Source organism: Hemibagrus wyckioides, linkage group LG16 (assembly GCF_019097595.1).
Source record: "Hemibagrus wyckioides isolate EC202008001 linkage group LG16, SWU_Hwy_1.0, whole genome shotgun sequence".
Taxonomy (NCBI): Eukaryota; Metazoa; Chordata; class Actinopteri; order Siluriformes; family Bagridae; genus Hemibagrus; species Hemibagrus wyckioides.
In genome coordinates, this window is record NC_080725.1 from 4,475,301 (window position 1) to 4,500,306 (window position 25,006).

The 25,006-nt window shown below is 38.2% G+C and overlaps 1 protein-coding gene across 3 annotated transcripts in view; it reads right to left on the reverse strand.

Annotated features, from left to right (window-relative positions):
• Window positions 1-306: 306 nt before the first annotated feature.
• robo3 (roundabout, axon guidance receptor, homolog 3 (Drosophila)) overlaps window positions 307-25,006 on the reverse strand; it is a 141,678-nt gene continuing 116,978 nt past the window's right edge. For 2 of the 3 annotated variants that reach the window (XM_058412737.1, XM_058412735.1), the window contains 18 exons: window positions 21,151-21,232; window positions 19,975-20,143; window positions 16,249-16,415; window positions 15,893-16,014; window positions 15,156-15,372; window positions 14,874-14,998; window positions 13,800-13,977; window positions 12,684-12,908; window positions 12,486-12,525; window positions 12,265-12,404; window positions 11,162-11,437; window positions 10,904-11,048; window positions 7,842-8,069; window positions 6,199-6,377; window positions 5,814-5,924; window positions 3,911-4,078; window positions 3,569-3,708; window positions 307-1,113 (listed from right to left, as the gene is read on the reverse strand). In XM_058412737.1, the coding sequence (XP_058268720.1) occupies window positions 1,102-1,113; window positions 3,569-3,708; window positions 3,911-4,078; window positions 5,814-5,924; window positions 6,199-6,377; window positions 7,842-8,069; window positions 10,904-11,048; window positions 11,162-11,437; window positions 12,265-12,404; window positions 12,486-12,525; window positions 12,684-12,908; window positions 13,800-13,977; window positions 14,874-14,998; window positions 15,156-15,372; window positions 15,893-16,014; window positions 16,249-16,415; window positions 19,975-20,143; window positions 21,151-21,232 (2,724 nt within the window). In that variant the 3' untranslated portion in view covers window positions 307-1,101. The remainder of the gene's footprint in view (window positions 1,114-3,568; window positions 3,709-3,910; window positions 4,079-5,813; window positions 5,925-6,198; window positions 6,378-7,841; window positions 8,070-10,903; window positions 11,049-11,161; window positions 11,438-12,264; window positions 12,405-12,485; window positions 12,526-12,683; window positions 12,909-13,799; window positions 13,978-14,873; window positions 14,999-15,155; window positions 15,373-15,892; window positions 16,015-16,248; window positions 16,416-19,974; window positions 20,144-21,150; window positions 21,233-25,006) is intronic. The other variant, XM_058412738.1, reaches the window with a different exon arrangement.

A 25,006-nucleotide genomic window follows, 5' to 3' on the forward strand; every position in this document is an offset into this window, starting at 1 on the left:
ATTCACCCATTTTTCTCTTGTCACATTTCTAAATCCTTTCCTCTCTTTCTTCTCGCTGCTCTTGCTCAGAGCGCTGTGCCAGCGGCGTCATGCCTTGTTTCCATGAGCTCATCTGCCAGATGGAAGTTTAAGCTTTAAAGAAACTGCATAGCTTTTTTTCTTACATTTTTTTTCTTCTTCTCCCACTCACATCACAGCAGCAATCATCTGCCACGTGTAAACTGTTGTCTAGTGTTTAAAGAAGTTTTCCAACATTCTTTTCTTTTTTTAATCAAATTAAAGTCGACTCCACATATGGTTCACCAAATGTGTTTTTATTTCATTTTTACAAAACAACAAGGACTACCAAAAAGTTAGTCAGCTGAACAGATTTTTTTCCCCCTTTTTTTTTCTGAACGGAACACATTTTCACACTGTCACTGAAGCAGTCCTTAAAAAAAGAAAGAAAGAAACAAAGAAAGAAAGAAAAAAGACAGAGACGGCCTTCCGTAACAGACAAACACAGTGTGGAGTTTGGTCAGACGTTATCTGTGGGAAATGAAAGCTAAGTAGCTCAAACACGCATTGTGCTCTGTATCCCTTTTGTGGCTCTCTGACACGACAAGAGTGCAATATCATGTATGCGATCAAAAAAGTACTGTGTACATTTCTACAAAAAAAAAAAGAGGTTGGCACATTCAGACGATAAATTTTTTTTTTTTTTTTTTTTAATTCATATCGGACCTTCTCCCTTTTTTTTTTTTTTGCCTTGACATGTTCTCTTTTACGTCTTTTTCTTATAAATACAATATATTTCTTCTTTCTCTTGATCCCGTGTAAAAAGCTTAAAGAGAAGAATATTTACAGTGACTATGGGAGTTCAAATGGCCCACCATGAGAGTCATAAATAACAATAATAATAATAATAATAATAACGTAATGAAACGTCCATGAATTGTATGTGATGAGGCAGATAATGAATCTCTGTACTCGTCCTCATCCTCCTCTCTGCTCATCTGTTCTTTCAGGCAAGAAAATGAGAGAATACTGATGGCTGTGTTGACCGAAGGGGTTTTTTTTTATTTTTTTTAATTTTCCCCCTCCCTGTTCATTGGCATTTACTTATCTCATCTCCTAAAAACAAAAAAAACAAAACAAATATACACAAGATTAGATTAAGGTTTACAATAAAAACAAAAAGACACAAAAAACAGTACTTTTCAAGTCAACCGTTTCAGCTTTTAATTTTTCTTTCAGTGAAGCAAAGCCATCAAGGAGAAGCTTCCCAAATTACTGAGAGTACAGACTGAAAAAGTGGTGCATTCAGATTGATTTATCTCAGTTAGAGACTGTAGTTTTGGATCAAACAACAGCTACTGGAATCATAAACACCGCCCTGAGCTTATCTCAGGATTTTTCAACATGTTATAATCCCACTCTCATGCCATCTCAGGGAGTTTTTCCTTGACATTGTCGCCCCTGGTTAGCTCACTAGGAATTTAAAGCTACATCCGGATTTAGGAAAGCTGCTTTGTGACAACAGGTGTGTCCTAAATTGCATATTTATGCACTATTCTATGCTATTTTGTAGTGTGAGTAGTGAGCATGCACTGAAAATCTAAGCAAGAAAATGCATTTTAAGTAGTTGGATTATACACTAAGTGTGTAATGTTCATGCATTTAACTGTCAAGAGGAAGAGGGGCGGAGCTTCCGAGCGCTGATGCTGGTTAAGAGGAAAAATTAGCTCATGGTGTGTTATTTATTTCTCTACATTTTTAAAAATTCAGCGCATTCTGTTTTATATTTTTTCAGACTGGGAAACAATACTTCCTGTCTATAAAAAATCATTAGTCCTCTGATACTAACCTTCTACAATCCATGCACTAGACACTAGATTACATAGTGCAGAGTGTAAAACGATAGTGTGTAGTACGTCATGTGGGACGCAGCTCATCTCCGTTCTTGGACACGCTATATAAATAAAATGACTTGACAAATCCACCATTTCCACATGAATAAAACAGAGTGCATCAACACAATTACTGCCAAACACACAGTGTGTTAACAGACAGACGCAATTCTGTTGATGTGTGTATATTTTATTCATGAGGAAATCATGTAGACATTTGAATCTGGTAAATTCAAAGCATTCATTTCTTCTTCAGTATTGCGACTGGTTATCGTATGATCTGTCTCTCGAAGCCCCTTTCCCTCGCCACTGAGCACCTTTTCACGCGCCCTGTGCGGCTGGGAAAGATAACGATGAGGAAAAGGGTAACCCGAAACGCCCTCCCCCGGGAACACACAGCCCTCTTTTGTCAGCGCTGCTTTTAAAGCTCCCGGAGGGGAAACCTGAGAAGGGGGATAGATCTGAGACAGGGGTCTGTGAAGGACACGGGTTTATGCCCTGTTTCCCATGGCAGGACTCCCTCGCTTAAGTGAAAAAAAGGTTTAGATCATAAAAAGAAGGGGTTGGGGTCACTAGGATGGCATTATGGGTGTGTTCTCTTTGGCTTTACTGAGTCTTTCTGTGCTGCTGATCAAAGCTCAGGTCAGACACAGAGTCTGCAGCACAAATACTATAGAGCTTTGTTTAGAAATCTTTGTTTAGCCCGGGAATGCAAACCGATTCAAGTTTGCGCTGTACACATATTGGAAACATTTTGCATTTTGTACTAAACACACTTAAGTTTCTCTTTTGCACATTTTTCAACTGCAATAATGTTTTTTTAATAAGGAATAAAAATGTAATAAAATATTAAAGATTCCAAAAACAGCATTAGACCGGTCTAAAAGCAACTGCTATAGACTTCATTTGCAGCTCATTCAAAATGCACGATATGACATGAGTTTTGCGTCTTATCTACCTAACATGACCAAGGAAATCTAATAAAAACATTTCTTTACTGAGAAAATTTGTAATTCTCTTTGGATTTTTTTTCTGGCCTAAATTTTGTTTCTCATAATATTTCTCCCAGAACTCAGACCCAGCACCATCCCATAGGTTTGTCTAGACGGCCTCATGATTATATAAGGTTATATCAACACTCTTCAAGCAGCGAGAACAGGAATGGACCTGAAATTCAAGCTCTGAATTGTTTAAACACTCAATGCAAACTCAGTGGTTTTGTAATATTTATATATACATGATTGGATTGAAGAAGTGGTAAATGGTGACTTTTCTCTAAAAAGGGCACATTATCATGGCTTTCTGACGTCCCTTTATTCCAACTGAGATGTAAAAATGTGCTTTATTTCTGCAATGCAAGCACATTGGATCCATTAAAGACCCCAAACTGGCTAGGAATCGAAGCCAATTCCATCTTAATCATAGTAAGAAAAGAAAGAGGAGGTAATGTTTACGTAGTGTGGCTAATTACTGACAATTATAGTGCTGGTGTTAGATTAGGTTTAGAAATTAAGGGCTTAAGGGGCAATTAAAGCTTTACTGATTGAGAGCTTTGCTTCCACAGTGCTATTCAAAGCAGATTATGGCCTTTACAGGATTAGGTTTAAATAACTACATCAGATCCCAACATTTAAGTCACTTTAAGATGATATGAGATCTTCAGTTCCAAATTGTCTCACCTCGTTCCTTTTCCGGCTGTTTCCGTGACCTCTGGATCCTGTCGAGCCTCGCGATGAAGAACTTCCTGTTGTGGAGCAGTTGCTGGACATCTGACCACGGGACAGAATGCTGTGCTTGTTGTAAGGGACCAGGTCGTCATCTGTGGAGTGATATATTTAGCACATCAGTCAGATTCTACCTGTGAGCTTTGGGAAATCATGGAAACGGGGTTTAATTATGAACTTTAGTCAAATATTTCACAGCAAACATCTGTGTCTGTGTACTGCATAAGCCCGTGTGTGTAATTAATCTATAATGCACAGAGACAGTGGAGATGCGTATTTTATTGCATGTCTTCTCACCATCTTTGCGTCTTTGAGCTGAGTTCTTGCGTGCGTTCTGATCTCTCCTCTCCATGGAGGACAGCGAGCCACCATCTCTTTCTAAAGATGTGTGTCCACACTCCAGGTCTCCTGCTGGGAGCTGGACAGGCTCGTCCTCGGGAGGGGGTTCTGGAGGAGGAGGCAGATCTGCAGAGAGAAAATCTCACTTTTAACACCTAGAGTACATTCTGTTTTAAGTTGAAATCACCTGACTCTATTTTTTTATTATTTTTTTGTGACTAAAAAAGAACGAGCGTTCAAAAAATTTTTTGCGAATACACCATGTTTCTCTTGATTTCTCTAATGAGCATCAGGATCATTCATCTTTTATTCGCACACAAACTCACCATTAGTAGAACTCTTTGGAATGTGAAGGCTTTGTGTTTATAACTATTGTTTGAATTTCTAACAATTTGCTATTATATATCAAAAGCATTTTTAAAAAGATGGCTGACATCTAAAGACAAATAACATTACTTTGGATGGTACCCCTTAGAAACCCTGAAGATGGCTTTGAACTAATGCTAGGACAGATTTAGCACTGAAATTGCGACAAACGGCTTTGTACTCAAGTCAGTTGATAACTTCAACAAGATAGACTTCATGTTAAAGCTAGAATAGATCTCATGACCACTTTTCTGACCATGTAGCACACATTTATAGAAGGGGAATTATTTATATTCGCATTAGATGATGAGACTGGTTCCTAGCCATGATTTTTTTCCTAATATCGTCTGAGGGAGTTTTCCTTGCCATCGTCGCCTCTGGCTCGCAAATTTGGAATAAATAGATACATTTCTAATCTTCATTAGAATCTTCTAATCATTTCTAATTCTATCCTGATTTTGAATATTTGATATATCCTGAATGTTTTTATATATTTCTGTAAATCTGCTTTATGGCAGTGTTCACTGTTAAAAGCAATATACAAATAAAATTTTACTGAACTGATATCCATTGGAAGTGGAATTGCAAGTGACTAGAGCATTAACACATGTTATAGGTCTATAGGTGTGGGACATTTTAGGCTCTATAGGCTCTATTAATTCTATTGAATTAATTAACTAATTTGAGTTGCGACTGTACTGTATGTCTAAAAAGGTTCCACTGCTCACCATTCGAGATTCTGTGCAGCTGTGGTGAAGAATTATTATTACATACACCCTAGTGGTCAAAAACAGGGAACACCAAGAGCTAATAGAGGCCCATTGAGGCAGGAATCACTCTGCCCCATATTTAGCTCTATGAATTTTTCAATAGAGATGCAGCAGACAGAACAGTTTAAAAAATACTCTGCCACCAAGACCTTTGTTTTCTAGCAAATAATTATAATTAAATCCAATAAATTTCCTTCTCTAAGGGCAGACAATTTTATGAACCTTTTTTTTTTTTTGCATAAGATACATTGGAAACAGTCTAAGAGAGAAAGTAATGGCTTTATACCAGGAATGGAAGTGCACTATAGTGACCTTCCATGCTAAGAAAAAAAGAAGAAAAATGTGGCTGTACTTTGTTGATCTTACACATGTGAAGCACACCTGCCTTATCAAACACAACTGAACAAACATCTCAAAACAAGCTGCTAGACCGGATGCTGGATGACGGTAGGTTGTCAACTCTCAGCTTCCTTTTACAGGGTTACTCTAAAAATTTGCTTGAAAGTAGCCTACAGCATAAGTGAATTGGAACAGACTCTTGACTTAATTTTCTTTGAGGCTATGTCATTATTAATATCGCTGTGCTACATCAAAATCCACAGCCATGAGCTGCTTCTGTCTGTGTACACAAACACAGAGAGGGGCCGATATGTGAACTGCAACTCATCTCGACAGGACATATAATGAAACATACACAGAGTTCTTAAACGCTGAGCTGCTCTCACCTCCTTGTATGATGTCTCTGCGGTACTGGCTGCTCTTTGAGGTTTTCTTCTTTACTCGAGCCTTTTGGCCAGGAGGAGTTTGGAGCTGATCTCCTGCAGAGGTTCTTCGCCCTAACAAGGAAAAAAAAGTCCATTACAACTGATGCAGCCGCTGTAAAGCTCTCTGACCAAATCCTGTGAGAGTTTCTGTATGCTCTCTGTATAGACTGATTTCATAGCCTAGAATTTGTATCATTATTTTATTTCATTGCTGAGAGTTGTAGCACATGGTAGAAAGTTAATCATTTGAAATGGCTCTGCTCGAGATTTCTTGTCAAAGATACAAAATATATGATTCTGTTATTTAATGCATTCTTGCACACACAAAAAAACATAGCATACACACCCGGTGCATTGGCATTATCTACACTCTGTGTTGCTCCTTGGCTTAAATCCCGTCGGTGTGCTGCTCGCTGAGGTGTGCCGCTCTCAGAGCTCTCCTGATTAGCTGACAGGTTCGGGTTGGACTGCGTAAGGGGAGGGCTCGGTGCCCGCGGGATGGGCACTGGTCCACATGGCAACCGTCTGTCAACATCAAACGAAGCAGAATGTATACATGTCCATTACGCATCAACAAACGACCGATTGAATAGACATCTGTTAAATCTTTACATGAACCGTTTTCATGAACTTTCACCAGGGAAGACATGTAACATCCCCGAAAAAGTGTTCTGCGTCAGAAAATAACAGGAACAATAAACAGAAAGTAGGAGAGGGATCAATTATTCAGAAGGTACATTTCTCTGAGGCAGAAACAGAGAAGTAAGTGGTGAAACACCTCCAGAGAAAGAGAAAAACAAATCAAATATCATAGTGTCAGAACATGGAGGTAAAAGGCAGGAAGTGAACTCCCTGAAGGACAATGTGTGTGATATACAGACACAGTGAGGTGAGGAGAATGTCATCTACTTCACACACACAATATCACAATACAGGATGATGTGCGTGATATACGGTTACAGTGAGGCAAGGAGAACATCATCTACCATCTCACACACATTATCTTGTCAGGGACTATGTCATCTTTCCAAACACACACACATGGGAACTATATCTGTACGATATATAAGAAGGTGTGTTAGATATGGGTGCACACTAGTTCTGGGCATGAGAGAAATATATTTGTAATAAATAATCTAAATAAAAATAAATCTTCTTTCTTTATAATCAGTGCTTCATGCAACCATGAAATTTCCTGTTCACGTGACACCAGGTTTTGACCCTCTTCGTTATCCACTTCTCATCTCTCGGTAATCGTTTCCAGTTGTTGTTAATTTTTCAAATAATTACAGTAGCTCCACCATCATTTTAGCTTGATCTATATTATGTAGCTTTTTGTTGCTTCTCACAAAGAGTTAAAAAATGTAAGCCTTTTTTTAATTAGGTCCTAGTTCATAGATAATACATAATATATATTTCATTATTTGGATATTTGCCTATAGTTATGGACTGGGAATTCTAAAAATAATTAATAATAATAAAAACAATATATCAAACTATATATATATACTATATATATATACTATATATATATATAAACTATATATACTATATATATATAATATATAAAAATGTTAAAAATGCAGTCTCTAAAAGGGATTTAACTGAATACAAATATCTGAAACAAACAATTATAGACAGATACAAATACAGATAAGAAAATGAGGCACACTATTGTAGAGTTTTTATTGTATTGTTTGTTTACAGGTTCTGATCTAATTTTTACTTTCAGATGGGCATGGGCAGAGTCAGATATGAAACACAATGCATTTACATCATCATTTCTTAATTGCCAGCTTGCCAGTGACTTAAATTAGTAGAACAAAAAAGTAAATGAAAAGTAGAATGTTGAGACAGTGCTACCATTTTTAACTAGGTCTTCATTTTTAAAATTTTGCCCTAGCGATTATAAGTAGAAATGTAGACCTCCCCACCCCCCTCCAAAAATGCAGTTTAGGCTAATACAAGTCAATATAATGATAGTCTCACCGTCCCAGCTGGTGTTGTTCAGACTGGAGAAGGCGGGATGGTGTGTCGCTGCAGTGCCGTGCCTCCTCTCTTGGCGAAGGCGTGAGAGTGGCCGTGGATTGGTGGCTGTAGGAGGTTGTCGGGGATGAGGCGTCACCTCTGGGAGGAGGACAGGGTCCGTCCTCTGCTGCACCATCTATTAGATAGGTCCTTTCTGGCAGCGGTGGACACCAGTCCTCCTCGTCGGTGCTGTGAATGAGGAGAAAATATCTTCTGTGAAGTTTACTACTGCAACAAACACCAGTACACAACTGCTAATTCTTTAATCAATCATCTGGGGTAAACAGTTTTTAGTGACCACTATATCAATGTCTACATCAATGCAGGCATTCAAAACTATGGCCTCTGGCTAACTTGTGTGGTTTCCAAGTCAAAGAAGAATGTTAATCACGTAATACCTTTTGATTGACACATTGTGCTGTGCCCTAAGGCCACTACAGGGATCTTTAATACGTCCACTTTCACAGAGGTTGTGATTTGTTCATGTAGGAGGTATTGGAACTATGAAGCTAAACTGTTGTGACAAAGCTTAGAGTAAAGGGCAGGTATAAAGCTATCAACCTAATGCAATAATCACACCCATGTTCTCTCAAAAAGCCCCCAGGGGTCCATGCAAAGGTCAACAAAGTTATCCTCAAGTTCATCGCAAATTGGAGAACTTCACTGTAGGCTAGTAATGGAAATCGAGTTTGGTTGTGTGGCTGTGAGTGTTGGTGAATGATCCAATTCTGCTTGGAGGGAGTAATACGAGAAGGGCTGCACCTATAGCTGGCAAACATTGTTACTACGGACCAGCTGGACGTGAGCAGAAAACAGAGAGAGAGGCTGCTTCAGCGCTATCAGCTCCCTCATCTCAGCAGTATAATCGGTAAATCGGCTCTGTTTAACGTCTGTGGATAATGTGCTTTGCCTCGTCTGCGAACCCTTCAGCCCAGGTAGTGAAGAGCGATAAATGTGTGTCTGCCTGTCTCCGCTTGTACACTTACACAGCGCACAATGCCTGTGGTCAGGCCACTCAGCATCTAAAGCTAACTCTTCTTCAGGCTAACGTGAACGTAATGTGATAGTGAGAGAGGAAAGAAACAGGAGCATTCGGTCTTCAGACCACATCAGCAGCCAGCACGCCGCTAACTTTGTTAGTCTCCACTGAGAGCCCTGTCAGGCCCAATAAGACCAGCAGCACAGCTAATGGAGCAACTGGTGCTGGAATAAGTATAAAACATGACATTTGAGACTGGCTTTCATCCAGCCAACATGTTTATGACTGCAATTTGATTCATGTTTAATTCAAATCTTATAACTTTTAGACAAGGGCGAGCAGACACGGAAATGGAAGTTAAGAAAACTGTGAAAAAAGAAGAATGTTCTATCCTATCCAAAACGCTGTGCTGAAAATTCATTCCATTTCTAAAATGCAGCCAACACTTCTTTCAGGACATGCAGCAGATTAAGTCGAGCCAGACCTTTCAAAAACTTACAGAAAAGATTTTCAGGAAGGAAAACTTCTGCCGAAAGTACTCAAAGTCTAGCACTGTATGGCCTGTTCACACCAAAAGTGTTTTTTAATTATCTGTCTCACACCTGACTCGGAGAATAGACATGACTTCATTTCATTCCACACCAACTCGATGAGACACCCATCCATCAAAATGTCTCTGTCTTTTAGCCTCTGTCACTTTCTTTATGTGGTGAACTATATTTAAAATAATAACCTGCAGCAGTCTTAAGGTTTTGTTGTGTGAGTGTCTGTGTCGTGATGCTGTTTGTTCACTCTCACATTAACTTGTGCATTTTCTTGTAAATTTTCAATTTCAATTGTATAGCGCTTTTATCAATGGACATTGTCTCAAAGCAGCTTTACAAGAAGTAAATGAACTGTCCTTTGACTGTCCTTAACTCCCACTTTACACTTTTCACTGATGCTGTACATGCAGCCAGTGCTTTTTTTTTTTGACGCATACTGGTGCAATACTCTTGCCAGTAGAGCTGGCAAGAGTATTTATACAAGCTGTATCCAGATTTACAATAAAAAACATTTCATTATACAGTTGTAGAAAAGACATTTATTTAATCGCACTTTCCGGTGTCATCCAGATGAGGATGAGTTCCCTTTTGAGTCTGGTTCCTCTCAATGTTTCTTCCATATATCGTCTCTGGGAGATTTTCCATGCCAGCATTACCTCAGGCTTGCTCATTAGGGATAAATATAAATTAAAATTTAAACTTTGTAATTTTTATTCTGATTTTTTTATATTTTTGTAAAGCTGCTTTGAGACAATGTCTACTGTTAAAAGTGACACAACTGAATTACACTGAACATGTAAGATGGATTCATTCAAATAAATACTAAGGCCTTGCAGGGTAAACAGTAATGACACTAAATATACCAATAAGGGAGAGAAAAAGCTAACACGTTTTTCCTCAGAGACACGTGAAAACAATCCAGCTGCATCTTTTTGATCTGCTGCTCATGCTGTACCACAGGGCTGTGTAACACAATCTGAGGAAAGCGCTATCTACCATCTTCACGCACATGTGCAATTGGCTAATGTTGCTCTGACTGACAGAGAAGGCAGAGCATTCTATTCATTCAGCACACAACTCAATAAGGTCAACAGTATATTGTTGTGACAATCAGGAACCAGCGTTCTTTATTTATTTATTTATTTATTTATTTATTTATTTATTTATGTTCACTTCTGTCCATTCCTGAGGTTATTATCGTTTGTACCTGACCATCATGTTTTCTGTGTTAATCAATGTGCCATTTCTCTGTCCAGGAAGCTTCATATCTGACCCCCTGATCCTGTGACATTTATTTTTGGGGTCGTATGAGATCTCAGTCATTCAATCTCCTCCTTGCTTAAGCTAAAATTTGTATATTTGTCAGAAATTCATTATAATAATTAAATTGCTAGAAACAAACATACAGGAGAGATGTTAAGTCAGCTAGATTTCTGAAAGACTAACCAGTAACAAATGTATATTTGAACAGCTTTTAATCAGCTGTAGAATGCTCTTACCACATGTCCTCTATATGGTCCTCCTCATCATCATCTGCACAGTGTTCTAACTCTGAAGAAGGAGGTGGAGGTGGTAAAGGCTCCATCCAGTTCAGAGATGGAGTCTTCACTGCCTTCCCCATTGATTTCTGCTTTGACTGTTTAGCTACAGGAAGAACGAATCATCGTTTTGAGTCAAGCGTTCGAAACATCACTCAGTCTGAGTGAATGAAAAACTTCTCAAATTGTAAAAGAAATGCATATTCATTTTTCATATACCATTATCTGCTTTAGCGCGGTCTGGCTGAGCGTACTGCACACTGGACGTCCCTGGTTGGTTAATCCAGTGGTCTCCATCTTGGTCAGGGCTGCAGGGTGTCTGGTTAGTGAAAGGCATGATGGGAGTGCTAGCATAAGGTGTGGTGTGCTGAGAGTACTGGGCAGAGAAGCTACGTAGGTCTTCAGCAGTAGGGTCAATGGTGCTGTAGATGGGTCCCTCGTTGGAGCCATTGCTGTATTTCTCATTCTGGTTGAGGTAGTTGGAGATTCCAGCCTCTAAAAGCAGCAGTGGAAACAGAGTACAGATCTTAGTGTTTAGCATTTTCTTTACTAACCGTGTCCGACACTGAGAATATAAATAAAACTGAACCAATAAATGGCAAATAAACATCTTTGTGACTGATGAATTTTATCATAGTTTATAAAAATCAGTATTACTCTGTATCCGTGTTTATACTTGTTGATCGTCTGCGCACGTATTTAACTCATGTTTTAATCCTTATCATATTTTTTGAGGTTGCAGTGACCCCGTACGTGATGTAATGTTCTCCTTTTATCACACCCTCAAGGTTTTCTGATTTCTTGCCACTATAGAATAAACTAGTTTGGGGCAGATTTATCATGCATCTGCAGTCCATCACAGAACCTCAAATAACCCTGACTTGACTCCCCTTTTTTTTAGACTGATGTGATCACTCACCAATCAGATGCGGATCCTCATTCTTGCCCTAACCAATCAGGTGGATTCGAATTGTCACATACACAACATGTAATGAAGTGCTTTAGTGATTTTTCTTGTTGTGAAAACAGAATAGATAAGAATAAAAACAAGTGACGTATCTGTAATGTTCGGTCACGCTATTACTTGAATCACTCATATATCTGATTCTATGGGAACATACTGTATTCATATTGCTTCTTAGCCGAAATAAGCACCTTGTTGACTGAACTTCTTGGGCGTGATTCTCTCTGCTCTTCTCCAGGGCAGTTTTATCCCACCAGTGAAAATAAATACCTGATGTCATCACTACAGATTATGGAGTAATTTAAAAATCAAACTCTATGTTTATGTTTGCTTTGACTTTATGTCTCAGGTTTCTCACCATTGTAGTATCTCTCTGCTGTGTCATGTTTGGAGGTACAGCAGTTGACCGAATCCTTGCCATTATGCACAAGGTTTGTAGTGGGCCAGGAATCTGCTAGCCAGGGATAGTTCCCCATATTAGAACCCAACACTCCAGGCCTAGAAAAAAATTCAAGTATTACTCCAAAGTCTTTTAAGATCTTTATTACAACAGCCTTAACTGTGTACTGAGGCACCTACCTTCCATTTAGTCCTGTGTTTTCCCCATGAGGAAAGCCAACTGTAAAAGAACAAATAAAGCCATAATGTGTCTGTTTATATATATATATATATATATATATATATATATATATATATATATATATATATATATATATATAAAAATATATATACTGTATGTGTGAGCATGTTGGAGTTTGTGCATGGTACTTTGTCTACCTGCTGGTGTGTAAGCAAACGAAGTGGCATAATGGCTTAGCTCCTTTCTTTTCTTGCGTCTGCAGTATATCCACACGCTGAAGCCCATGAGGATTACCCAGCATGCCCCACCGATACCCGCGATGAAGGCAGGCTGCTTTACCACATCTGTGATCTGCTCAGCAAGACTGACGTTCTGATCCGAGTCTCCGCTCCCACTTGGGACAGGCTGCTCTGATGGTAACTCTGAGCATGAGAGAGAAAGAAGGAACAAAAAACAGCGTTGAAAGCTAGTTTTAAAATGCTCTACACGTCTCACTGCAAAAGTTTCGCTGGAATTTAAAGTACACACTGTTGTGCTGCATTCTGCAGCGAAAGAATAGAGGACACAGTACCACTGCAATACCCTCAGCATAGCTAAAATAAATTATTACTCAAATTTTATACACAATACATACACAATACCACCTGAAGCAAAATGCTTTTTTCAGTGGTCCGTAGAATTAAAGAATCATAAAATCAAATAGTATAAAATAGACTAAGAATAGAATTACAATAAAAATAACTGTACTGGTAGTGGAAAGTGAATATAGACAGAAATATAGACAGAAAATATAAAAATACTATATGAATACAGAGATAGATAGATAGATAGATAGATAGATAGATAGATAGATAGATAGATAGAGGATGACATTCCTAGGATAGGAATGTGAATATGATAATAAGAATAATGGAAGAATATTATGAATATTATGTAATATATTAATATATATATATATTATATAAATAATAAATTATTATATAAATAATATATATTATGCAATTTTAGTGCAATGAAGGTGTGTGTAATTTTGTACATCATATTTTTACAATATATTCACTTTAATTTTATTTGTGCAGCACTCTTATCAAATGGCATTGTTGCAACGCAGCTTTATATGAATATAATTAAAATGAAAAATATATTACAAAAAAACAATATATTTATATTTATCCCTAATGAGCAAGCCATAAGCAGTGGCACTGTGCAAATATATGCACTGTAAAAACTACATAAAATACTTAAAAATGATCTGTAATATTAGTTATCTGTAATATAAAAGAATTGTATCTTATGATATAGTGGCCACTCACTGATGAGGACAGGGACTGGCTGACTGTGTATGCCCACTCCAGCACTGGTCACTGCTGCCACCTCCACCTGGTAGAGGACGCCGGCTAGCAGACCTTTCACCATTGTTGACAGCACGTTCCCGTCCACAGTCTGGTTAACGTGGTAGCGAGCCTGAGAGTCATTTCCCAGGCACCAGATCTGGAAGAGACAACAACTGTCTTATAAACAGCAGCACCGCAAAGGCTCCAGTATCTGAAATATCATAGTTTGCACTTAAGGATATAGTATATATCCTTAAAAATTAAGGATATAAATTAAGGATATTTTATTTTTAAAAAAATAAAAATTGTGGATTTAATATATATTTTACTTTACAGTTTTATTCTATCTGTATTCGAGTCAACTCGAAGTTTGTTTTTTTTTTCCAAAAAAATAAAAATAAAAAAAATGCTGAATGGAAACAGCAGATTTCCAGATCTCGAAAATGCACATAAAAAACTTCATCAAAAATCACGTGATTGGATAACTGGCTACGAAAAGTAAAAACAGCAGAGAGTAAGAGATATGTTCGGAAAAGACGATGAGGTCCAAATATTTTTTTTTTAATATAATAATAAAGTGACTTCAATTCCTGAAGTATCAGCGCACAAACTTTCCAACAAGTGGAAATGATCTTTATATAGAAATAGAGGGATAGAATCTAGAAATAGGAAAAGAACTAGAGGGATAGATCTAGAAATAGGGATAGAAATGGTTTTATGCGATATTCCTATTTTTTGCAGTAAAATTCACAAACTTGGATGGAAGCATAGCTTAAGTCAAGCCTTATTACCAATTGTTACCATGGCACGTTCCATAAGGATCCTTACTTAAGAGCTTCACCTTCTTCTCAAGTTCACTGTTACACAGTTAATACAACAGTGATACAAAGATTCTCTCTAGAGTTTTAAATTCTACAGCAAACATCTTCCAAATGGTTTGTATTAGAATAAATATCATAATCATTATATCTTGTCCTCACATATATAGTAAAACTTTACCAATTTGAACTATACAAGTAAAACTCCATACTTAACAATGATCCATCCTCTTACCCTGTACTCTTGGATGATACCATTTTGCATCTCAGCAGGGGGAGGCTGCCATGAAACACTGATTCCTGAGCTGTTGCTGAGTGTGACTGTTGATACAGTAACTGCCTGAGGAGGAGCGCTAGGGACTAAAAAGAGAGAAAAAAAATAACACATGATTCAAAAGTCACCTTCAACACCATAATCCTGTAATGGTTTATAAGCTCTTGAATCTATAGGATCGTTTTCTTTTTAAACCAAACAGTTAAAGTGTATTACATAAGCAACCGAATATAAGAGTCTCACCCTCTTCTGGAGTGCGGAGAATCAGTGGGTGGCTGTCGATGCCCTGAAATTCATTGAAGTAGGGCCTGATTTTGACCTCATACTCAGTGCCTTTGAGCAGGTTGTTGAGGACAGCACTATGCTCGAGGGCTGCTTTCACATCCTGCTGGAGCCAGGGGCCACCGGTGGGACGGTAAAGCAACCGATAGCCTTGGATATACTGAGACTGGCGGTCAACCTGAGACAGATTTGTTCTTGGTTAGACAAGCTATAGACACCAATGATGCTGACTGAGATGAATGAATTAATTAACTGTACAATATTTTAATCGGTTATCGCTGTTATTTTATTTTCTTTTGCTTTATGAATACACATCATAAACAAATGAATTGTTTCCTAAAAAAACATAGTTCTGTTTGTTGCTAATTTGCACCTGCTAGCTAAACCTCATTTATTACACGAGTGCTATCGATATGTAAAGTTAAAGGTTAATTGCTTCCTCCAAAATATGTGAAACTAGCCGTGTAGTGGTATTGCACTTAGAGGTGAAACCAAACTGGCCAATTCTGTACACAACAGATGCTAATAATTACTTTAACAGTGTAGAAAGAAAAGCCAGAGAGCAGAGCCAATTATTCTCTGTTTGCCTCCTCGCCATGGTCGCCCTGGCACTGTCTGAATTCAAGTGCCTGACGCATGCAGTATGTTTTGCTAATTATACACTGCAGATTCAGAGACAGGATTTGGTCAGTACTCACGGTCCATGTTAGCCGGACGCTTGATGCAGTCAGTAGCGCAGGCTGCTGTAGTTCCACAGCCACTTCCCCCAGCTCTCGCTGAACCTGCCTATGGTCCACCCCCTGCCCTGTTGGACTTACATCTAAACATAATAAAGTTTAAAAACTGTTTTTTTCTGTGGCATACCGATCCTGAGTGGACACAATTATTATGTTAATCAGATAATGTTAAATCAAGTGTTAAATCATGTCTATAGGATTATACCTTGTTCATTCTCCCAAAATAATCCATATGCTACAAATTTGCTGCCAATTTTCTACAGTTTTGTTAATATTGATTCATCCAGCACTGATAAGAAAAAGTCTCAAATACAAACCTTGTGTGCGCACAGGCTCTGAGATGGGGCTGGGGTCGCTCAGTCCATAGGCATTAACCGCTCGGATAATGAAGAGGTAAATGGTGTTGGGGAAGAGGCCGGTCACTGTGTGCTTTTCGAATCGCACCAGGTCTGCTACTGTCTGCCATGTATTGCCTGCGGACTGGCTGCAGGAAGAAAAAAAAGTGACATCTTCATTAGTCAGACGGTTTATTAAATTATACAAATCACTGACCTTCACGACTGCAAAATGACAATGACCGTTTAATGTGAACACAGTTAGCAAACCAACCATATGATGTCTTGAGTATAAAATCAGTGAATCGAACTCCATTTATTCCATAGTATTCATTTATATCAGTGGTGTGTGTGTGTGTGTGTGTGTGAGTGAGTGTGTGTGCTTTAACACAAAATGGCATTCTTATGGCTTTTCATCGGTGAGCTCTGAGATAGCCATTACATGCTCTACTGAATGATGCCGCTCATTCTGGATGTATGACAGTTTTCTGTAATGACAGTTATTTTTAGCTGGGTTTACACACCAGGAAGCAAATAGCAAAACGCAACCAGGGTACACGACACAAGCTGAACCATGTAACCTCGCATGTCCAAAAATCTTTGAACCAAATGATTACACTAAAACACATTCCAAAATATATTTTGCAGCAAGGCTGCTTTAAAGCCTGGGGCACGTAGTATACGTCTCGCTGAGGAAGACGTTTGACCCTGAAAATATAATCATTATGATGTGCAGGCAAAAACATGTTTGAGAAATGCACTTTTAACCTTAGAGGTTTGAGTTCAACTACAAATAATAACGTGTCCGAAAACATATTAGAGGAAAAGCTGAGTGTTTCAAACTAATCTCTAACCAACGCATCTGTAGCACATGTTTGAGATCAAACAGAGAGAAATTTTCATGCTTCTGTGAACTGAATGAACGTAAAACCTGCTTATTCAAAACTTATTTATAATAGTACCTCCATTATAAGTTTTAACTAAGCAGGTTTTAATTTCTTTCAGTTCAGAGAACTGAAAGCTTCGTCTACAAAACATTACATGACAAAATCAACAATCATTGACTTCCTCAACACTTCCAAGAAGTTGACGTTTCTGCTAAGTGAATGCACATAAAACCTGCTTATTCAAAACTTATTTATAATAGCACCGCCATTATAAGTTTTAAACATAAGCAGGTTCTTTCAGTTCAGAGAAATGCCAAAATTCTTGGAAGTGCTGAGGAAGTCAATAATACATTGTTGTGAAGTAAAGTAATTTTGTAGATGAAGCTTTGAAATCCATATAATCTGTTAATTCACAGATAAGTCTACTTTTCCAAAGGTTGGAATTTCTGGTCTACTTTGAACATCTGCGAAGCACAAAGTACACCGAGAAATAAAACCTCAAGAAGCAGAATTTCTTGTTATTGTGTCCACATCAAAGAACAAAAATGATAAGCCATTTTTTCCATTGTTAGAATGTCATTTTTGCATTTGTGTTAAACAGACACATATTTTCTGTGCTTATTGACAGAACTCAACATCTGATGTATATAAGAAAAAAGTATCATATGTTATTCTATACTTATACTTAGAGTATAGATATACCTATCTATACTATAAAAACTCTGATTATAGACTTGTTGTGGAATAAGAGGAATAAATCACAACCTCAGGGTGGTAACAGCTCTATTCTGTCATTATTTTCCCATAACATCACTTTTCTTCCTTACAAGCTGTTTTCTTCCTTACATGCTGAATGTTACAGACAGTACAGACACAGATCAGGTTGAAGTACACTAAAGTATTTCTTTGTTCCTGGTATAATCACTAGAGTATAGAAAATGACTTCACTCTCAGTGTGTTAATAGACGGGAGTCATATTACACATCATCCACATCTGTATTACACACTACATGCATCTGACCACTGCTAAGTTTAATTGTCAGTGGTTAACCAGCATCTTAATTCTAGAGTTAGAGGTTTATATTCCCCATGAGCTTCCTCTTTGCTGCAGATGTGGCCAACCTGCAATGTTCCGGAGAGGCATGAACACCGGGAGGCTCGTAAATATTCAGCTCGCAGCACTGAGAGCGAGAGAGAGAGGCTATAAATCCAAGGTCACTTTGGCCATTGCCTCGGAACAAATGCACACGTCTCTTTCCTCCTCTGTCCTTACAGAATGAATGCATACAACTTGACAAAAAAAAAGAATGCACTCTGGCCTTTTGTACTCCTTTATCATTATTAAAAAATAACAACGGATGCAATTATAAATATAAGCCCTTCTTTACTGAGGTGTCTGGAGACTATGCTTTTCTTTGCAATTCTATCATTCCGCATTACCCCGGTCCTATTTCCCCTTTCCTCATCTTCTATCCATTTCTCATCTTTTGCTCTTTCTTCCTCCTATATGTCCCTTAGCACCACAGGCAAGGAAATGTTATTGTAAACACTACATTCAAGCCCAGAACACTCAATAAAGAATCAATTTTGGGTCATGTGGCACCACAAACCACTGCCCTGAGGGGCCAGCGAGTGGAGTAAAGCGCAGTGTCAGTGCTTGTGTTTGTCTGTGTGTGTGTGTGTGTGTGTGTGTGCAGCGTTCTGTTGTTCAGCCTGCTTCATACCCTCCATGAGCCCTCACTGTGAAGCCCACAGGACCTCAGCTCTGTAATTAGAGCGAGCCCCATTACAGCAGGCTTACAATAGCCGTGAGAGTCGTCCGGGTGGACTGGATTTGAATTCATTAGCATGTCATATATTCCCGCTCTCAGTCCGTCTGAGAGAGCAGTCCACATTCCGCAGCTAAATTTACCGCGCACAGAATTTTGCGAATACAAAAGAGGCACAAATTCTGAACACGCGTGGCACTGAGAGTCTTAAGCGCAGGTTAAAGTTCACACTCGGGAAGTGTGCATGCGTGATGAGAGAAAAAAGATAAGGGAGGAGGGGAAAGGGGTCAATAACAGGGCACCTACAGGGCAATACTTCCTCGTGTCTGTCATGCTTGGCTAGCATAACTGTCACACTGACACTCAATTAATAAAAAATGAAGGATGTCTTATAAGAGCTGCCTCTGGCAGGAGACAATAATATCCAGCAGAAGGAAGAAAAAAAGAGAGAAGAGAGACAAGGCAGTGGGGAGTCAGTGAATGTATGTGTCCAGTGGAGTGAACAAATGTCTCTGTACATATATGTGCTATTGTGACATGAGAATATGTGTGTGTGTGTGTGTGTGTATATGTGTGTGTATCAGTACAGAATGCAATAAGAACATTTTTGTCTTTCCAGCTCTTTAAAAACTACATTATTTTACACTAAATAAAAAAAATCTATAAAAATCAAAGTTTCATAATCATTTTCATTATTTAATTTTTTTTAATAAATGCTGTCATGCCATATCCAGCACTCACTTTTATGCCATTTTAAAAGATAAGAAAGAACTTTATTAATCCCGAAGGAAATTCTTTAGCCAGAGACCTCTTCAGACAACAAGAAAAAGAAATATACATGAAATATTAATGAAATAAGCTATATATTCAAATGTAATGTAAAAGGACAAAATGTATTCAAAAATATAAATGAGATATAAAAATATAGATAAAAAATAAATATGCCAGTTTTAATTCATCCTTCTTGCAAAATAAACATAAATAAACCTTATGAATTTTTTCATGAACAACTACCTGAAGATATTTAGTTAGTGGTTCTCAGTTTCTCTTACCTGAAGGCTTCGATGATGTAAGAGGTCACGGCTGAGCCGCCCTCATGGGCATTAGGCTGCCAGGTCAATGTCACGCTGTTCCGAGTCACATCGGTCACGACGGGTTTGTGAGGCGGCCCGGGCAGCTGGTAAGGCTCAGACACAGGAGCCACAACCACATCAACACTCTCTGTCACACACAGACACACAGGCAGGAGTTTATTCTCTGCATGTACACTGCTTAACTGCTTCTGTACAACTATTTATATCACAATAACATTTTTATTGCAGTAATGTTTATGTGCTTGGCTGACTTAAAAAAAAGAGAGTGAAGTATAATATATAAAATGAAGAATAAAGTTATTTAAGAACTACGTAGCACAATAAGCAAGCAAGTGATAAGGTCTTAAATTAAATCAAAATTTCCTTATTACAACAAACCGAATATAAGATTATTAAACCTAGTTATTAACCTAGGGATAAAATAGTAACTTCAATTTAAACTTATATAAATATACATATATAAATTTTCCCTTCGCTGTTTCTCTACTTTCTGTAAGCTGCTTTGAGACAATTGTCCACTGTTCATTGTAAAAGGCGCTATATAAATAAATTGAATTAATTGAATTGAAATAGTTCAATTAGTTCAACTATTTTTAAGTTTACATTTTCTTTCAAATGTTAGAGCATGGAAATAGCATTAATAACCTTTTTTTTTTCATTTTTATGAAATTCTGTATAGAATGTATGTATAGAATAGAATTTCTTATACTAAGAAATAGTAAATAAATGTGACTAGATTAACGACTTTATCACTTGCTTGCAGAGTGTGCCACGTAGATAAAGAGCATTTTTTCTAGTTTGACTCATAATTGACTGACTTTGTAAACAAAGACTAGTACAAGTACTGAAAGCTTTTCCCGAAAGGCAACCCTGAGTTTAAGACAAGGTTTAATAGCTTTGGGAAAACTTGTCACTTATGAAGCAGCAGAACTCTCTCCTGCTCTCTCACTGCATTTTTTCCTAATTAGATCAGTCAGTCACTAGTAATGAAGGTAATTCTATTTCCTGCTGCACAAATTGACAACGACAATGTTGGTGTGAGGCTATTCCACGGCTAATGATAACAAATTCAACACAACATCAAACAAAAAATGCACCGACGTGCAAAGCAAGCGTGTGGGTCTGAGTGTTTACCTTTCACATTAAGTACTCCACTCCAACTGGTCTCGCCGCTGGAGCTGGAGGCGAAACAGGTGTAGACCCCTGAGTCCGTTTCCTAGCAACAGAAGTATCAGGGTCAACATCATTTGCATGGACGCAAAATATGACTGCACACACACCGTGATTCATCTGTACACTCAAAATGCACCGCTACTGCCCATTGTTTATTACCAACAACTACGAAAGTTACGCTTCCACTTAGAAAGTTAGAAAGCACACTGTGTGCTAAAAGTATTATTAATATATCACACATAAGGTCCTTGAACAAAACATCACATCCCTATCAGAAGCATATAAACAGAAGTAAGTAGAAGAAAAGTAGAAGAAATTTCTACATGGAATTAATGCTGTTAATTAGTTCATTCGTTAAAAAAAAACCAATATAATAGCATATTACAGTAAAATAGTATGATGATATTTATTTAGTAATATAGTATATGATATATCCATCCATTCATTTTCTGTAGTGCTTTTTTTTCTACACAGGATCACAAGGACTCTGGAGTACTCCATAAAAGGTGAGGGACACCCTGGACGGTGTGCCAACCCATCACTGGGCAAACACAAACTAAGGAGAGTTTAGAGATGCTCAATCTGCCTACAATGCATGTCTTTGGACTGGAGGAGGAAACCAAAGAACCTGGAGAGAACCCCTAAAAAATGAGGAGAATATGTAATCTCCAAAACACACTAGGCAAAGGCAGGAATTGAACCTGGAGGTGCGAGGCAAAGATACTACCCACTGTGCCCTCTATAAGTGTTATAATTATCATACATATTCAATTTAAATAATAATTGTGGTATATCATTTATTTTTTTCACTAAGACTACAGTATTACATATTTACTGAAAGACCTAACCCTATTTCCATTCTTTTCTGCATGACTCTTTAATACAAGAACAAATATATATGCTCGTGTCTACTATCAAGGAACATTGCAAATAGTCTTTCCCAGCCATAAAAAAACATAACAGACACGAATGGTGCAATATCAGCGCTACTGAGTGTTAGTGGACATTGATGACTAACATCAGCAGTGTTAATCTGTAGTATGAGTTTCAGTGTGTGTGTGTGTGTGTGTGTGTGTTCAGAAAGAAAGGGAACAGTGAAGAACTCAGGGAGACAGGAAGAAGGAGGGAGAGATGAGGGGATGTGCACAGAAGGTGAGACCCATTAAATTTTAACTCCCTGGCTGAGGGGCAGAATCATGGCTGAAATTGCTTACAACAGTGGAAGATGTAGCACTTTTTTTCTCTCCGTGGCAAAGATCTAATAGTGCTGACAGCACCGAGACATCGCTCACAGCTCTAAGGTCATACACAGAGGCATACACACCACCGTGCATGACAACACACACACACAAAGACTTGAACCATACTGCCAGTCAGTCTACTGCAATGTTGACTCAGACTCAAAGGCTACCACGTTTAACTAAACACATCAGTCTCTATATTCATGATCATAGCATGTGCAAAATGTATATACTGTTGGAATCTTAGCTGGAGTATGTATATATTCATTTCATTAGAATTAACACATTATCAAGGGGTCTGGTTATGACACCTAATCAAACCAGCTTCTCGCATTCCCTTTAAGAGTGTGTGTATCGCAACACATCGATGATGATATTTTGTAATGTCGGGTCCATAATATTTTACACAATGACACAATTTTTGTAATTTTGCCTCTTTACACCATGACCATGGATTTAAAAATAAAGCAATCAAGATGTGATTGAAGTGTAGAATTTCAGCTTCAATTCAAGAAATTAAATTGGACACTTATAAGCAGTTCTGTGGCCAGCTGTGGCCAGTTGCTGCATTTTTTCTCATTATTTCATGGCAAATTAAGGAGATAAAATTTCAAGAAATGTTTCCAATTTGCATTTGGAAGCTGTTCATGGGAATTCTCAGTATGCAGTCCAAAGAGAAACCACTTACGGAAAACATTGTTAGGTTGAAAAATCAAAAGAGACCGGAGTGGCCAATTCAACAATCTGGTACGTTCTTAAAAAAAAAAAAAAAAAAAAAAAAATGAGTGTACTGGCGAGCTCAACAACTCCAAAGACTACAAAAGCCAAGTAAAGTGGATGATCGCACAATTCAGTTCTTGGTGAAGAAAAACCCAGCTGAGTCAAGAACACTCTCAAAGAGGAAGGCACAGCATTGTCACAGCAAAGTCTACAATCAAGAGACGCCTTCATGAATGAAAATACAGAGGTTTTACCTCACGATGCAAAGCACTGGTAACACTCAAGAACAAAAAGTCCTTATTAGAAAACTTTGCTAGAAAAGTTCTGTAACCAGAATTTGTATTTGGACAGAAAGCAAGATTAACTTGAATTACAAGAATATAAGAGTGTGGATACAGAAAAGGGCTCATGATCTAAAGCATGCCATATTATCTGTCAAACATGCTGGAGGCAGTGTTATGGCATGGGCATGTATGACTGCCAGAGGAACTGGGTCACTGGGGTTTATTGATGATGTGACTGCTAATAGAAGTAGCAGGAGGAAGTCTGTAGTGTATACAGTGGTATTTTCTGCTCAGAGTCAGTCAAATGCTGCAAAACTGATTGGATGCCAACTTCAGATTATAGATGGATTATGACCCCAAACATGCTGCAAATGCAACCAAGAGCTCCTTAAGACAAAGAAATGGAATTTTCTTACGTGCCCGAGTCAGTCACCCAACCTCAACAAAACTGAGCGTTCTTTTCACTTACTGAAGACAAAACTGATGGCAGAAAAAGCCACAAACTAGCAATGAGAGTAAAGGATTGGCAAAGCATCTCAATGGAGGAAACTTATTATTTGTTGATGTCCACTGCTTCCAGACATCAGGCACTATTTGACTGCAAAAGATTTGCCTCCAGGTTTTAAAAATAATCCTTATATACGCCAATTTGTCATAACATTCTGAGCACTGACAGGTGAAGTGAATGAGACTGATGATCTCCTCATCATGGCACCTGTTAGTGGGTGGGATATATTATGCAGCAAGTGAACATTTTGTCCTCAAAGTTGATGTGTTAGTAGCAGGAAAAATGGACAAGCGTAAGGATTTGATAGAGTTTGAAAAGGGCCAAATTGTGATGGCTAGACCACTGGATCAGAGCATCTCCAAAACTGCAGCTCTTGTGGGGTGTTCCCGGTCTGCAGTGGTCAGTATCAGTGGTGAACAGTGGTGAACTGGAGACAGGGTCATGGATGGCCAAGGCTCATTGATGCACGTGAGGAGCGAAGGCTGGCCCGTGTGATCCGATCCAACAGACGAGCTACTGTTGCTCAAATTGCTGAAGAAGTTAATGCTGGTTCTGATAGAAAGGGGTCAGAATACACAGTGCATGACGGCTTAGTGCATGGCAGCAAAGGGGGGACCAACACAATATTAGGCAGGTGGTCATAATTTTATGCCTGACTGGTGTATTTATAATAATACTAGTTTGGACAATTTCTTTTGAGCCTGTGATAATGGAGGGTCTATGTGTAATTGTAAACAGGTGTAACTCCTAAACAGTTAATCCATTAGTTTTGTTAAACCCCTTGTATGGAGGCAAAAATACAAAATTTGATTCTCACTTGATTTGTCACTCAACAAATACTTATGACCCGACTGTATATGATCAATTTGTTCAAATTTTGTTTCTCAGTATATTTTAAGTTTTATGCTGAATAGCAACCATCCAAAAACATAAAGAGAGAGAGATGGCTCTGGTTATGAATTTAACAGACACATACTGTGGGAGAATTACAGCCACATGGTCAAGAAGATCATGTTAATCTGATCTATATGACTGTGTAAGACAATTATACAGAGTTATACATG